The sequence below is a fragment of the Panthera leo genome, chromosome B1 (genome assembly GCF_018350215.1).
Source record: "Panthera leo isolate Ple1 chromosome B1, P.leo_Ple1_pat1.1, whole genome shotgun sequence".
NCBI lineage: Eukaryota > Metazoa > Chordata > Mammalia > Carnivora > Felidae > Panthera > Panthera leo.
The window spans coordinates 186,922,131-186,936,907 of NC_056682.1; the positions used below are offsets into that span (position 1 = coordinate 186,922,131).

At 42.6% G+C, this 14,777-nt stretch overlaps 1 protein-coding gene across 1 annotated transcript in view; it reads left to right on the plus strand.

The window, feature by feature from the left end:
* The window catches only part of ADGRA3 (adhesion G protein-coupled receptor A3), a 134,396-nt gene that overhangs the window by 37,179 nt on the left and 82,440 nt on the right, over nt 1-14,777 (plus strand). The window contains exon 3 of the mRNA XM_042936795.1: nt 10,925-10,996. Within this exon, the coding sequence (XP_042792729.1) occupies nt 10,925-10,996 (72 nt within the window). The remainder of the gene's footprint in view (nt 1-10,924; nt 10,997-14,777) is intronic.

A 14,777-nucleotide genomic window follows, 5' to 3' on the forward strand; every position in this document is an offset into this window, starting at 1 on the left:
TTTTGAAATTCTTTCATGACGTGGATGTCTTATAAAATAAGTAGAATTTAAAAAATACATCAAGGGGGGTAACTTTTGGATAAATTTTGATATTTTATTGAATGTGGTAATTTTGTTTTGCTTAGAAATTAGGTCTAGTTTTGCTTATGATCAGATATAAGTAGCACTAATTTTTTTTTTTTTTGCCTTGGAGTTTGCACAGTGAATATTTAATTTGTGTGTATTATGAATAATATTTTTGGTTCTTGTTTCAAATTCCCTTATTACTCATACATTTAGGATAACATCTCAAGACATTTTTTTTTCTTTTTCTTTTTTTTTTGAGTACGCTTCATGTCCATCGTGGGGCTTGAACTCACGACCCTGAGATCAAGAGTCCAATGTTCTACCTACTGAGCTTGCTAGGCACTTCTGGGATAACATTTTTTCAGATGAATATAAGGCATAGATCTATAAGGAAGTTGGACCGTGAACCTCTCCACTTCTGTTGAATAATAGACTTTTCCTTATTTTCTTAGTTCTCTTTGCTTTACTTTCTCTATTTCTGTGTGGTCTTTCTTGACCGTTTTACCTAGTAGCTTCTACGGTCAAACGTTCACAGGACATTTATTGCTCTGGTCACTGATGTGTTATTTACACATATACCTAGAGTTTTTATTTGTCCTTTTAAAAGTGTCTGTTCTTTTCATTCATCATGTGTCTTTTTTTTTTTTTTTAATATTTATTTTTGGGAGAGCACAAGTGGAGTAGGGGCAGAGAGAGGGAGACAGAGGATCTGAAGTGGGCTCTGTGCTGACAGGCTGACAGCAGTGAGCCAGATCTTGAACTTACCAACTGCAAGATCCTGACCTGAGCTGAAGTCAGATGCTTAACTGACTGAGCCACCCGGGTGCCCTGATTTACTGATTTTAAAGCTAAAACCTCTATAGTTTTTGTAATTTCCATACCAACTCCTTGAATAATCTCTTGATTCTTGCTTTCTACTGTTTTTAGAGCTCTTCTCATTTTCCCTCTCTACCAGGTCACCTAACTGACTCTGGAACACCTAAGTAATGTCCTCTGTCTCTGTGTGTCACTGCCCCCTCCTTGTGATGGAATCCAAACAATATCTTGCCCTTCCTTTATGTCTGTCAGCTATACCTTGTATTCTTCTGTGGTTTTCTTCACTGTAAGATTCTCCTCATGGACTCTGGTTTGCTTTGGGTTCTCCTCATGCTATCTGTGAAGTATCTAGGTAGCTTCTCTTCTCAGACTCTGCAGAGACTTTGGGACTTTGTCTTGGGCTCTCAGTGCCTCACACACAAGCTGTGTGAGTGCAGTGGTTGTCTTTGGCCTGCCATAACAAAATGCTGTAGACTAGGTGGCTTAAACAACAGAAATTTATTTCTTCCCAGGTCTGGAGGCTAGAAGTTCAAGATCAAGGTGCTGGCAGGGTTGATTTCTTCTAGGGCCTTAAGGGAAGGATCTGTTCCAGGCCTCTCTTGTTGGCTTGTAGATGGCTGTGTTCTCCCTGTGTCTTCCCATGGTTTTTCCCCTTTGTGTGTGTCCACATTTCCTCCTCTTACGAGGACACTAGTCATATTGGATTAGGGCCTATGCCAGTGACCTCATTGTAAGTCGATGACCTTTTTAAAGAACCCATCTCCAAATCCCAAGTCCCATTTTGAGATAAGAGGGGTTACGACTTCAACATAGGAATTTTGGAGGACACGATTCATCCTGTGACAATGATGTAGCATTTTTGTAAGTTTACTTATGTGTGTTTTCCCTGCCTGTTTACTAATTACTCTGCCTTGGAAGGAATGACAAAACAGAAAAAAGGATTCAGTGTTTGGATGTTGAGTTTCAGAAGTCCTAGTCCAGTATAGAAAAGAGATTTGGGAAAAGATAACATAAGAGAAACTTCCTCCTTTCCTAGATACACATTCTGTGGGCTCAGTGGAGAGTTAGAGGGAATGTAGAAAGAGTGTTTATGCTGGCGGGTCCTGGAGAAGGGTCTCTGTCTTTGCTTCCCCACCCCTACCAGGTTTAGGGGAAGGACAGGGAAAATGACCATATAAAACGAATGGATGGTTCTGAATCTAAGGGCAAAGAGCCTCTGAGTCCTCTTTCCTGGAGAGGAAGCAAACCCCCAAATTTCCCAGGACCCAGTGTGATCTAGGAGCAGAACTGGTCACACAGCCATTGAGGCACATGGGCTAGGTCATTCTGTTAGAGTTTCCCAGGGAACAGCAGAATGGCCCTTGCTGAACACAGGGATGGGTTGTTCTAAAAGAAGGTAGAAGGATTTGGGCTACTTCTGGGGAGCTCAGCCTAAGACATAGCTAGCCACGTAAGTGACTTAAGGTCTTTATGAATGACATCATTTTCAAAATTTTCAGAGTTACTCGAAAATACAGTGTAGCTGATTTTATTCCTTCACTGGTCATTCCTGGTGCATCTCTCCTTGTGTCTTCCCCCTGTGAACCTGAGAGCCTTTTGTGCGCCAGCACTGGAAGGAAAGCCATTGCCCCAGGGACCCTCAACCAGTGACCGAGAGTAGATGGTGGGTAACCACCTGACCACCTCCCCTCTCAGAAGGGGTGATGCTCTCTGCTGTGCCCCAGGGGAGATCTCCTCACCAGTGCCCCTTGTATTGGCTTCCTTCTCATTAAGGGCTGGCTGGGTTGAATTGACTGGCAGATATGCCCCAGAGGTTGAGGAAACCTACAGGCCAAGCTGTCCCTGACAGTTCTTTTGAAGAATAGCTTTTTTTTTTAATGTTTGTTTATTTTATTCATTTATTTAAAAAAATTTTTTTTACCATTTATTTTTGAGACAGAGACAGAGCATTAGTAGGGGAGGGGCGGGGGGGGGGGAGAGGGAGGGAGACACAGAATCTGAAACAGGCTCCAGGCTCTGAGCTGTCAGCACAGAGCCCGACACGGGGCTCAAACTCACGGACCGCGAGATCATGACCTGAGCCGAAGTCGGACGCTTAACCGACTGAGCCACCCAGGCGCCCCTTGTTTGTTTATTTTTGAGAGAGAGACAGAGAGAGACAGAAGGTGAGTAGGGGAGGGGCAGAGAGAGAGAGGGAGACACAGAATCTGAAGCAGGCTCCAGGCTCCCAGCTGTCAGCACAGAGCCCGATGTGGGGCTCGAACCCTGTGAGATCATGACCTCAGGCAAAGTTGGACACTTAACCAACTGAGCCACCCAGGCGCCCCTGTTTGAAGAATAGCTTCTTAAGAGGATTAATTCTCACTCTCTCTCTCTCTCTCTTTCTGATATATTAAAACTGGCCTGGGTACACATACTCATTTTAGAGTATTGTGATTCTTCTTATTTGCCACTATTTAGTGACACTCCTCTATAGTCTAATTACTGACACTAAAATTACATACCAGGGAATGTGTTTAACTCCCCACTTTCCATTCCACCCCAAAAGATGGGTCCAGGTCATGATGGCATCTCTTTGTAGCTATTGCTAGAGCTAGCCTGAGCCAGTAAGAGTGATGAGGGGTATTTAGCTGTGAGAAAGAGGTATGGCTCCTAAGGAATTACAGGAGGAAAGAATTCACTCTTTTTCATGACTTTGTGCTTGGAGATAATTTGTGGACCTTGGGATATCCTATCATGGTTGAGGGTCAGCTCGAAGGCCAAGTTGACATTCTGAGAAGGGCAGACTCCAGAGGTGGTTGGAACTGACCACTTAGCCTGTCCTGTGTCTTGATTTCCCTTAATGCCAGAGAATTTCCTTTATTGCTGAGGCCTTTTTGAGTAGAAATTTCGGATACTTCAGTTAAAAAGCATCTTTTCTGATACGCTTGGCATTCTTTCCTAAAGAAGTGTGTTCTTTTTCCAAGCACTGTTAAAATACTCCTTTGATTTTGTTAAAGCAATTCTTGTGCACTTTTTCATTTATTTTTTAATGACCCAACATATTTAGATTTAGCTATAGACCCTAAAGTTAGACTCCTGTTCCCTAGGGAAGCTGTGTTTGGTAAGAAAGAGGAGAGATGTTAAACGAGAGAATCTGACTATAAATATCGTTTGGCAATGCCTGATTAATATGACTATTAGTAAGTATTATATAATATGTCAAGGCGTGTTTATTATTAAAGGAAAAGTGTATCTTTAAATCATATTACAGTACTCCGTTATTCATGAGAGGTATAATGTAGAAACACATGTAGTACATCATTGACCACAAATTTATGTACTGCGGTAGCTAAATCAGTACTTGTTGTAGATGCGGTTTAAAATATGAAAAGGGAAACCTATGTTTTTAAAAAATGAAACTGACATATATTTGTTTGCAGAGCTTTTTAGCTCCAATTGGGGGCGCTTGGGTGGCTCAGTGTGTTAAGTGTTTGACTCTTGATTCTGGCCCAGGTCTTGATCTCACTATTTGTGGGTTCGAGCCCTGTGTTAGGGGTCTGTGCTGACAGTGCAAAGCCTGCTTGGAATTCTCTCTCTCCCTTTCTCTCTGCCCCTACCCTGCACGAGTGCTCTCTCTTTCAAAATAAATAAATGCTTAAAAAAACACAAAAACATGCCGATCGAATTTTCTCCCGAAATATTGTTTCTCTTTGAGGTGTAGGATTGTGGACAGTTGGGCTGGGGGGAGATAGGGACTAAAAAGTTGGGCCTAATGATTAATTGTATTTTCTGGGGATAAAAAATGATTTTTATAATGAAAATTTATAATCATACAGAAAAATTTAAAGAATCATGTAGTAATCTCCCATATCACCAAGTCACTTAACCTGCATGCGAGAAGAAGTAATGATTTGCTGTCATTTTTTTTTTTTTTTTCTTTATACTGGAACATGTGTACACATAGACATGTTTGCTGAATTACTTGAAGGTCAATTGCAGGCATCATGACCCTCTGCCTGTATTAAGAAATGTAAGTGGTTATGAATGCGATGCAGCCGTCTCTCTGTTGCCTGAGTTTATGAATATCATAATGATTCTGTAGCTAACCGTAATTTACCAAAAAGATTTTTATAGTGAAGGTCAGCTAATGGAATTCTGTCTCTCAGCTATGGTTTACTTTTTGAAAAAAATTTTTTCTTATCCATTTATCATCTGTCTTTGTCCATTTTGGCTGCTATCACAAAATACCACAAACTGGGTAGCTTGCAAACAACACAGATTTATTTTTCAACAAACATTTAGTTTTGGAGGCTGGCCGGGAGGTGCAAGATCAAGGTGCCTGCAGATTTATTGTTTAGTGAGACAGCTTCTTGGTTGACTGTCCCCTCACTTGGTGAAACGGTAGGAGGAAGCTCTCTGGGGTGTCTTTTATAAGGGCATCAATCTCATTCATTAGGTCTGTGCCCTCATGACCTAATCACCTCTCAGAGGCCACACCTCCTAATTCCATCACTTTGGGAGTTAGGATTTCAATATGAATTTTTGGAGGACACAAACATTCAGACCATATCAATTCCATCTATACTCTATATTGTGTGTCTGTCCCTCTCATTGAATAGACAGACGTGGACTCTGCCCTTGTGGAACTTCTGGTCTCTCAGTGAAGGTGGTTGAAGCAATCAGTAGAGAGACCTGAGGGCCACATCAGGGCAAGTACAGGGCACTGTTGTTCACAATTATTTTTCTAGAAACAGGAATGCTGTTCAAGGTGTAAAGAATGAGTAGGAGTTATGCAAGAAAACCAGGATGGAGGTAAGGGTAGATGTTGGGGGCTATTGGGATGTGTATCAGTGACAGAGCAACCACGTGCCAAGGTCTAGAGGTGAGAGAAATAGGACTCTTCATAGAAACATCTTGAAATATGACTAGTAATATGAAGAGAGAGAGAGGCCAGATGAGGGTTAAAGCAACGTCTGGGACAGCATGGGAAGTCAGAGTTAGGGTAGGAAAGAAAGAGGGCCAGGGCCATGGAGGACCTTGGAAGTTAAAGAGTTTGGACTTCATTCTGAGGGAACTAGAGCTTTCAGATGTTTTCTCCAGCACAGAGACACATTCAGGTTTATGCTTAGGAAGATCACTTTAAATGGAGAGTGGATGAGAGAAACCAGGGCACCAGCCGGAACTGTGTGGGGGTCACAGTGGAGAGGAGGAGAGAGAGGTGCATGGCTCTGTGCGTCATTGGAAGGCTGGACGATAGCACATCTGATAACTTTTTTTCGTATTATAAAATTTATCAAACCCAGAATTTGAAGGAACATTATGTCCAGCACCTTGATTTAACCATTATCAACTTTTTGGCATGTTTGCTTTATATGTCTCCCTCTTGCTCTAGGTGTAAATTAACTCAGTTCCTTTAGAAAATCTCCACTGTATCAATGAGAAAGATGTGTTTAAATCCTGAATTCTGGCTTGGCCACTTATTAATACCAAGAACTTGGCCTGGTTTCATAATCTTTTTTGCTGTAGCAACAGTCGTGTAGCAACTGTCGTGTGTCCTAGGATTGGTTGTGAATTCTTAATGGGATGACAGGTGACAGACAACAACTTGCTGAAATTAGTGACTTGTGTAACTGAGGAGCCCAGAGAGTTAGAGCTGGACTTCAGGCTTAACTGGATCCAGGGGCTCAGCATTAATTCTCTTTTCCTATCTTTTGGCTTCATTAGACAGGCTCTTATTTACTTTTTTTTTTTTTTTTTTAAATAGTCTCAATGCCCAAATGGGGCTTGAACTTATGACACTGAGATCAAGAGTTGTGTGCTCTGTTGACTGAGTCAGCCAGGCACCCCCTAGCCAGGCTCTTATATCATAGAAGCAAGAGGGCTCTAAGGTTACCTCTTGACCTCTAATCAAACCACTGGAAATGGCCATTCCCAATCCCCGTCTGTCTCTTCCTCCCTACCCCAGGCCCTAGGTTTAGTTGGACCAGGGTCATGTAATCATACCATTTACTGAGACCACAGTGTTTGAAGAATCTGGATGGAGGTTGATCAAGTGCCATACCTGGAAGGGTGGTATTGGGGGCTCTGGGGCACTGTCCGTCCTATATGGTGTGTGAAAGAAGTAGGTCTGTGAGAAGAGCAAGGGAGAAGGCAGCAAAAAAAAAAAAAACAAACAAATCCAAAAAACCAAAACTAAAAAAACCCCAAAAAACCAAAAACCAAAAAAATGTTTAGCACAATGACTAAACATTAAATGATTGATAGCAGTCATAGTTTGAGTTCTCATTGTTAAATTCCGGGACCTTTCATGCTAGCTCTCCTTTCTCACCTCCATCTACTCCAAAGTTTTTGAATTCCTTTTTCCTTAGGAATGAATTTTATTTTTTTCTTTTAACTTAAGTTTTTGAATTTTTGAATGACTAAGTCTTTCCTTTTCTGCTGTGTGCCCTCAAAATGGAGCAGATGGGTAGAGTGTCTCCTTAGGTTTCTGCACTGATGTTAACACTTGGCCGAGTACTGGTGGGTTTCACATTACTGGGCCAGTATCTTTTTTTTTTTTTTTTTTTTTTTAGTCAATTAATTTATTTTCAGAGAGAGAGAGAGAAAGAGCACAAGCTGGGGAGGGGCAGAGAGGGAGACACAGATCCCAAGCAAGCTCCGTGTCATCAGCACAGAGCCCGATGGGGGACTCGAACCCACAAACCGTGAGATCATAACCTGAGCTGAGATCAAGTCAGACACTTAACTGACTCAGCCTCCCTGGTGCTCCCATTGGGCCAGTATCTTAACCTGAGTTTCTCCAGAAGCTGGTCCTGAGATGAAGTTTGAGTTCAGGTGGTTTATTTGAGAGGTGGTCCCAGAAAGCTCACAAATTAGGGAGGGAAGGGAGGAAGCCAACGCCTGGTGCCTTTGTGAGCAGCTTTGTTGCAGGGAACTGAGCCTGGACCCGGCCCGCTGGGAGCTGCACGGACACACGTCACCCTCATCCCCCTGGAGGCAGAGGATTCTCCCACTCGCCTCTCTCATGGGGCAAGAGCTCTTCTCGGGCCAGTCACACCCTTCACTTCTGACTTCCCTGGAGTGGCCCTTAGGAGCTAGCCAGGAGAGAGCCCACAGGGCAGAGAGGCGTGTGGGGGGAGGTACAGGTCTGGACCCTGCTGTCACAATCTGCTTTAGTATCCGTCTGCCCTGGGCAGGAGTTTGGGGATAAGGGATGGTGGGGGCATGGCGTTTGTAATTGGAACTTATTCTCTCCCTGATTTTCTGTGGAAATCGTTGCACCAAAGACCTCTTTTTCACTCCTAGTTTAGAGGACCTAAAAGCTGGTTGGAAGTTCCAGAAAAGGGTAGGATTCGTGAATTGACCTGAATATCTTTTGAAACTTTTATTATCATCCAATTACATTTTGTGAAGCTACCTGGCCTTTTCAGATACTTTGGGTTACTTTATTTACAAAAAAAATGTCTTTGAGGCTATGGTGCAAAAAACCAAAAAGGTCAGCTGCCTGCTTTGGCAAAGCAGTTTTCTTGTGGAATATAACGTCTGAGCTCTGATTAATGAAATACTCTTACTTAGTAATGGTAATCCAAGCATAGATTTTATGTGTAATAGTTATTTTTTAAAAAGGGATTGCAGGGGTGCCTGGGTGGCTCAGTCAGTTAAGCATCCGGCTTCAGCTCAGGTTGTAATCTCACAGTTCAGGAGTTCGAGCCCTGCATTATACTCTGTGCTGACAGCTCAGAGCTCAGAGCCTGCTTTGGATTCTGTGTCTCCCTCCCTCTCTGCCCCTCTCCTGCTTGCACTCTGTCTCTCTAAAATGAATAGATTTAAAAAAAAAAATAAAAAAATAAATTAAAAAGATTGCGGATTACTGGGGTGGTGGTGGTGGTTCAGTTTTAGTTAGAAAAACCTGGCTCTGATTTGGGGAGGAGGGTGGAATTGAAACTGTTCCTCCAGAAGAATACCTGATGTGTTACAATGGGAGTTAAGACCCAAGAAAGGCAGAACAGGATTTGCTGGAGAGCATGCTGCTCCCAGAATTCACAGACTGCACTTCCAGAGAAGCGTTACTGAGAGTTTCTGGTCAGTGTCTGTCACCCCATATTAAACAGCACGGAGAGTGTGGGAGGCCAGTGTCAGCGACGTATCAAGAATGGCGGACTTTGGGGCCAGTGGGTGGCTCGGTCAGTTAAGCATCTGACTTCAGCTCAGGTCATGATCTCACGGCTTGTGAGTTCGAGCCCCGCATTGGGCTCTGTGCTGACAGCTCAGAGCCTGGAGCCTGCTTTGGATTCTGTCTCCCCCTCTCTCTACCCCTCCCTGGCTTACACTCTGTCTCTCTCAAAAATAAACATTTAAAAAAAAAAAAAAAAAAAGAATGGCGGGCTTAGAGTAAGTGAATGACTACTACCATGTTGTGCATAGGGCCAGTCTTATCAGGATGTTTTTGTGAAATTTCCAGAAAACGTGTTCAGAAACTAACCCCAGCTTTGTAACTGGTATATGGCAATAGTTGGAATGAGCTGTTGGAAAAAAAAAACCCAGCATGTTATGAAGCAGGCCAGATACCAGTTTTCATTAGCTGGTGGGACAGTGAAATTGAATGTGCCTTCCTTCACTGGATGGAAGAAAATCCGTGGCTCAGCGTTCACTACATACAGTAAGACTTCCTCGGGGGTCTTTTCTTAAACACAAGCAGGCAAGGGAAGTCACACGCTTTCTGAGTTAGAGCAGTTTGAAAAGTCAAACATAGGGTTCTCCTCTAATTTATAGACTGCCTGGGCTCAGGCTAAAATCCCATGATGGAGCAATAGTCATAAAGGTCCCAGAAACCTGTCACCTCAGTGTCATGATAACAGGTGGCACCAGTGGTCCAAGATCTACTTCCAGGAAGGCCTTTTAAATCTCCAGTAAGTAAGGGACTGAAGGATCCTTTGAGGTGGCACCTGCCCTGCTAGGTTTTATCTTGGTGTTGCTCTGCATTTCTGTCTTGTTTCCCTAACTCTGTGTGCATCCCTGTGCCACGTATAATTGTGTCACATGTGCAAAGGGCAGTGTTGCCATTGTTAGGGGAAGAAGGAAGAAGGGAAGGGCGGGAGAAGTTGCAGAGAGTTTCTGTCCTTAGTCTGACATCCGGTGCCCTGAGAGATGACTGGAAACCACTTGGGACTTCAGTGGGCAAGGTTATGAGTGAGTCTGGCTCGAGGGTCTGGCAAAGCTCCAGTGTGGGCCAGCCACTGGCAGGAATGTGGTCAGGAAAAATGGGCTGCTCTTCTGCTTTTCTAAGTCCTCCTGTAGTTGACTGTCAGCTGTCTTTGAGGTCGGTGTGAACACCTGTAGGGGGCAACTTGAGTCCCCAGCTGGGCCCAGGCACCCACTGGAGAGCAGCAGCCTTATTAGCAGGTGGCTCAGATCCCCTCGGGTGGAGGGATGTGGCTGTGGCGTTCACCACCGGCCCCCCAGTGGCGATGCGCTGGCATGGCGTGGCTGTGCACTTGACCCTGGGAGTAAATTGTGCATGCCATCAGCTGCCATTCATTGCCTTGGGGGCTGGTGGATCTTTGCTTTGAGATACATATTGTGAATTATCACATTTTTATTTTACAGGAATCCTAACCATAGAAGCTCAGGGAGGGAAAAATCTGAAAGACCAAATGACATGAACGTTAGAGTGTGTATTTTTGAAAATGGTTTTTAAAAATTAAGTTTAATTATGTTCCCACATATAATCTCTGATTTCTTTCGATAACTGAAGTATAGCATACTAAGGAAGAAATTGTAGAAATAATGTATAGGATTGTAGCTTAGTCATAACTTTGAATTTGAATAGTAGTAAGGACATACATATCTTTTTTTGACATATGCCTTTATTGTATTCACCAAAAAAGTGATTTTGGAACCAGATTTCTTGAATTTGAATTCTGGCTCTACTCCTTACTGCTGGGGTTAACCTTTTTGGCGTTAATTTCCTCCCATTGTTGTTTTCTGTATAGCAGGTAAGTGTAGTTTGCCTAACTATTTGTTGCAGTGCTGATATATGAATAACTTTTATTTCTAACAGGGACCTCCGAAACAATCTTATAAGTAGCATAGATCCAGGTGCCTTTTGGGGACTGTCATCGCTAAAAAGATTGTAAGTATTTGAATTGTTTGCCTATGAATTTAAATTCTTCTTTTTAAAGTAACTGTTAACCTACTTTAAGCTTTACCATGATTAAAAAAGGTGGGTTTTTAACAATTTTTAGTTAACTAGCCAGGACCGTGATGGGGGGGGGGGGGGTGGTGGGAGAAAAGAGTAATAGAAGTCGTGTAAAAAGTGGTTAATTTGTACAGTAATTTGATTTGTTTCATGGGAGATGGTTGTGTCCTTCATATGCTAATAAAATGATTACTGGCTTTGCCAATGATCATAATATGTAATATGTGAAGGAAGGATTTTAAGTTATAACTGCATTCAAGCTCCGTCTGTTGTATATCCGTATCAGTTGAGGCCCCTTTCTATTAATGATTCAAAGTCTTACTATTAGCATGTATATTTTATCTGTGTATTATTATTTCAAAACCTACAGAGCAGGTTTTTAGTACTTTTGAGGCTAAATAACTCCCCTCACCCCTTATTTTGCTGTTTTCACAGCTGCCCCGTGAGCTCATATTTGAGCATATGAGCTTAATTATTATTAAGTACTGGCTGCTTACCATGGTCTGACTTCCTGGGAAGAGCTCACAGACTCTTGGGGGCAACTAGACAATGAAAATATACCCTAACACAGGCACATGTGAGCTGTCACAGATAAAGTTATAGCAATAATAATCCACCAATGACAGGAGCGGCCACCTGGGAGGGGAATGGCCTGTCACAGGAGCAGTTGACCTTCAGATTTGACCTGGCTCCTGAGGGATGAATAATACATACTGAGGAATAACAAAATGGGTGTTCTAAGCAGAATGGACAATGTGGGAGAATATGTCTCTTGGGGTTGAGTTCTTTGGCCAGAGCATGAAGTATATAGCAGGAAAAGATGAATTTTGGAAGTTGGGCTGGTCATGGAGGGATTAAGTTTGTCAGGCTTTTGATGACCTGCCACGTTAAAGAACTCTGAATCTCTTCAGACAGGGTGAGCTAGGAGTGCCTGGGTGGCTCGGTCTGACTTTGATTTTGGCTCATCACGGTTGAGATCGTGCCCAGTCTACACTGACAGCACAGAGCCTGCTTGGGATTCTCTCCCTCTCCCTCTCTTGTCTGTCCTCCCCTGCTGCACTTTCTCTATCTCTCAGAATAAAAATAAACATTAAAAAAAAGTGTGGGGCTAGGAGGACTTTTTGAATACAGAGTTGACATCGTATTTCTGATGGCCCGAAGGAGAAACCGGTTAAGCACAGAGTGGTGGGGACAAAGGATATTGGGGATGAGACCTGCTTTCATTCCTCCCTCTGTCCCTCTCTCTCTCTCTCTCTCTCTTTTTTTTTTTTTTTTTGGTTTTATCATACTCTTTTATTTTATTTTTTTTTAAGATTTAATTTTTAAGTAATCTCTATACCAAATGTGGGTCTTGAACTCACAACCCTGAGATCAAGAGTTGCATCCTCTACGGGCTGAGCCAGCCAGGCACCCCTATCATACTCTTTTATTATTTAACATTTTTAAGGTATTGAGGGTGCCTGTTCATTTTTTTTTTTTTTATGTCTTTGTTTTCCATATTATTTGTATAGTAAAATCAGCTCTGTTTGTTCTTAGTTGAATCATGTCACGACTTCAATGCTGGCAGTGACCTTCCCTCCCAATATTTTTGACGTTCGGTATCTATCATTCTCTCATTCAAAACTCGTTCCTTTTTACAGTCAGAGCCAGTTGTAAGAGTTGGCCATGCTACTTTTGCATATTTAAAAAAATTACTTTTACAAATAAATTTTTTTTCCGTCTAAAACGTATCCTCTGAAACCCTTCCTCTCAGTCTCCTCTCTTGGGTTTCTTAGTGTTCAGAATTCTGGAAGATGAAGCATAGTAGGAGTTAAAGGATTCTCTCTTTCTTCATTCTGTAAAATTGTTTAAAATCTCAGTCAGACTCTGTAGGAGGAAATTTTATTACCATGGTTTTCGTTGAGGGCCCTAGATGGTGGTTCATTGTTTTTATCAGCCATGCGTGCACTCAGGACGCCCAGGGATGTCTGGAGGAGGTCTTGCCCCTGATCAGTTTTCTTCCTCGTGCACTTTGCTCTCCATTATTTTCCAGTTAAGGCTTTTTAACAAGACAAGTCAGAAAAACTGGCCCTTCTGGAGTAGGTCAGTGGTGTTAATGGAGACTGGAGTTCTGGATGAGGAAGATAAGCATTGGAGGGGAGGGGCATTACGTGGGGCATCAGAGTTGCAGAGGATCAAGGTGTAGAGTTAGGTTTCCAGCCCAGTAAAAGTAGTAACTGAGCACAGCAGTGGATCAGGTGGTGAGACAGAGACCACCATCAGTTCCGTTAAACAAAAATGGAGTATGTTGTGGGTGCTCAACAGTGAGCCCAGCTCCGAGATGCACAGGTAACTCAGGAATCCCTAGAGAGGTTGGCAGACTAGTGGAATCATATACACCGACCAGGAGCCTGGATGTGGGCTTGGGATCTTCTTACAGAGAGCTGGAGCAGTAGCTACAGTGTAGCTCCAAGAGCTTCTAGGACTCAGCCGTTCCGACCCAGACGAGGGTGTGGAACTTGGCCATTGAAGGGCTGCAGGCACCTCTAAACCGGTCACTGGGGAGAGGAGCAGCAGCTTAATACGCTTGTTTTATTACTGAGGCCCTTTCTTTGTGCTTCTTACCAGGTGCACACGGACACCATGTTTGGATGGGTCAGTTTGAATCCAGGTGTAGGAACGGGAGTCCTCAAGTAGGAAGCGAGAGAGCTGGTATTAGACTCACCCTATCAGAAATTGGGGCGGAGGCTGAACCATCTTTGTTTTATTTTTCCCTCCTGGCGATTCTGATGCTAAAGTTGGGGAACTTCTAGAATAGCTTTCCCTCCAGCTTTTTTTTCCCTCTGCGGGTGGGGTGTGACCTCATACTGCCAGATAAGACAACTTCTCTCCCTCTGTGATTGACACCACTGGATCCCAGCCTTTTGGGAGGGAAGCTCTTTTTTAGGAAGATAAATGCTAATAATATCTCCATGTAGAGATGGGAATTGAAGGGAACTTGACTGTGAATAAAAAAGCAGTTTCATCAGGCTGTTTTAAGGATAATGCAGAATATCTTAGATTCTCTGTCTAGTTCTTTATCCTTTAGCAAATAATTTCTCAAGTACTTCCGTCCAAAATAAATAAATAAGTTTCTTGATTGGTAGCATTTAATTACTAATATTGCCCCCTGCATTGCCTGAGCATTTCTTTATTGCATTACACATTAAGTAGTCTCTTGTGTTCTTGCCCAGGAAGGTAATTGCCATTTATAATAATCTTCCCACTAGAAGATACATTCTTAATTTCAAACAGCTGACTTGTAATGGAACTTACGGTATACGGTTTGCTGGCTGAGAGCATCCTGTATGAAACTCAATGAGAAACAAACATATTCTGTGTTAGTAACTTTTGCTAGTTGCTTATGGATACAGGCGCTGCTTCTTATGAGGCCCTAAATCATTCATTTCAATTGTGCATCTCCCTCGACAGCCACACATAAAGTGTTTTTGTAAGTGTACCGTGCCTTTGCCTTTATTTTATAGATAATTTGAATCAGGAAGATTAAGTGGCTTTCTGAAGAATAAACTACCAAAAGTAGGTAAAACCCAGACCCATTCAGTTTGTCTTTTGCTTTATCAACACATTCAGGCTGATTCTCCATCTAAATGGAAACCCATTATCAATACCTAAATACTATTTTAAATAGGTATAGCTATAATGAAATTGTTTCCCAAAGAATCAGTGGTAATTACAC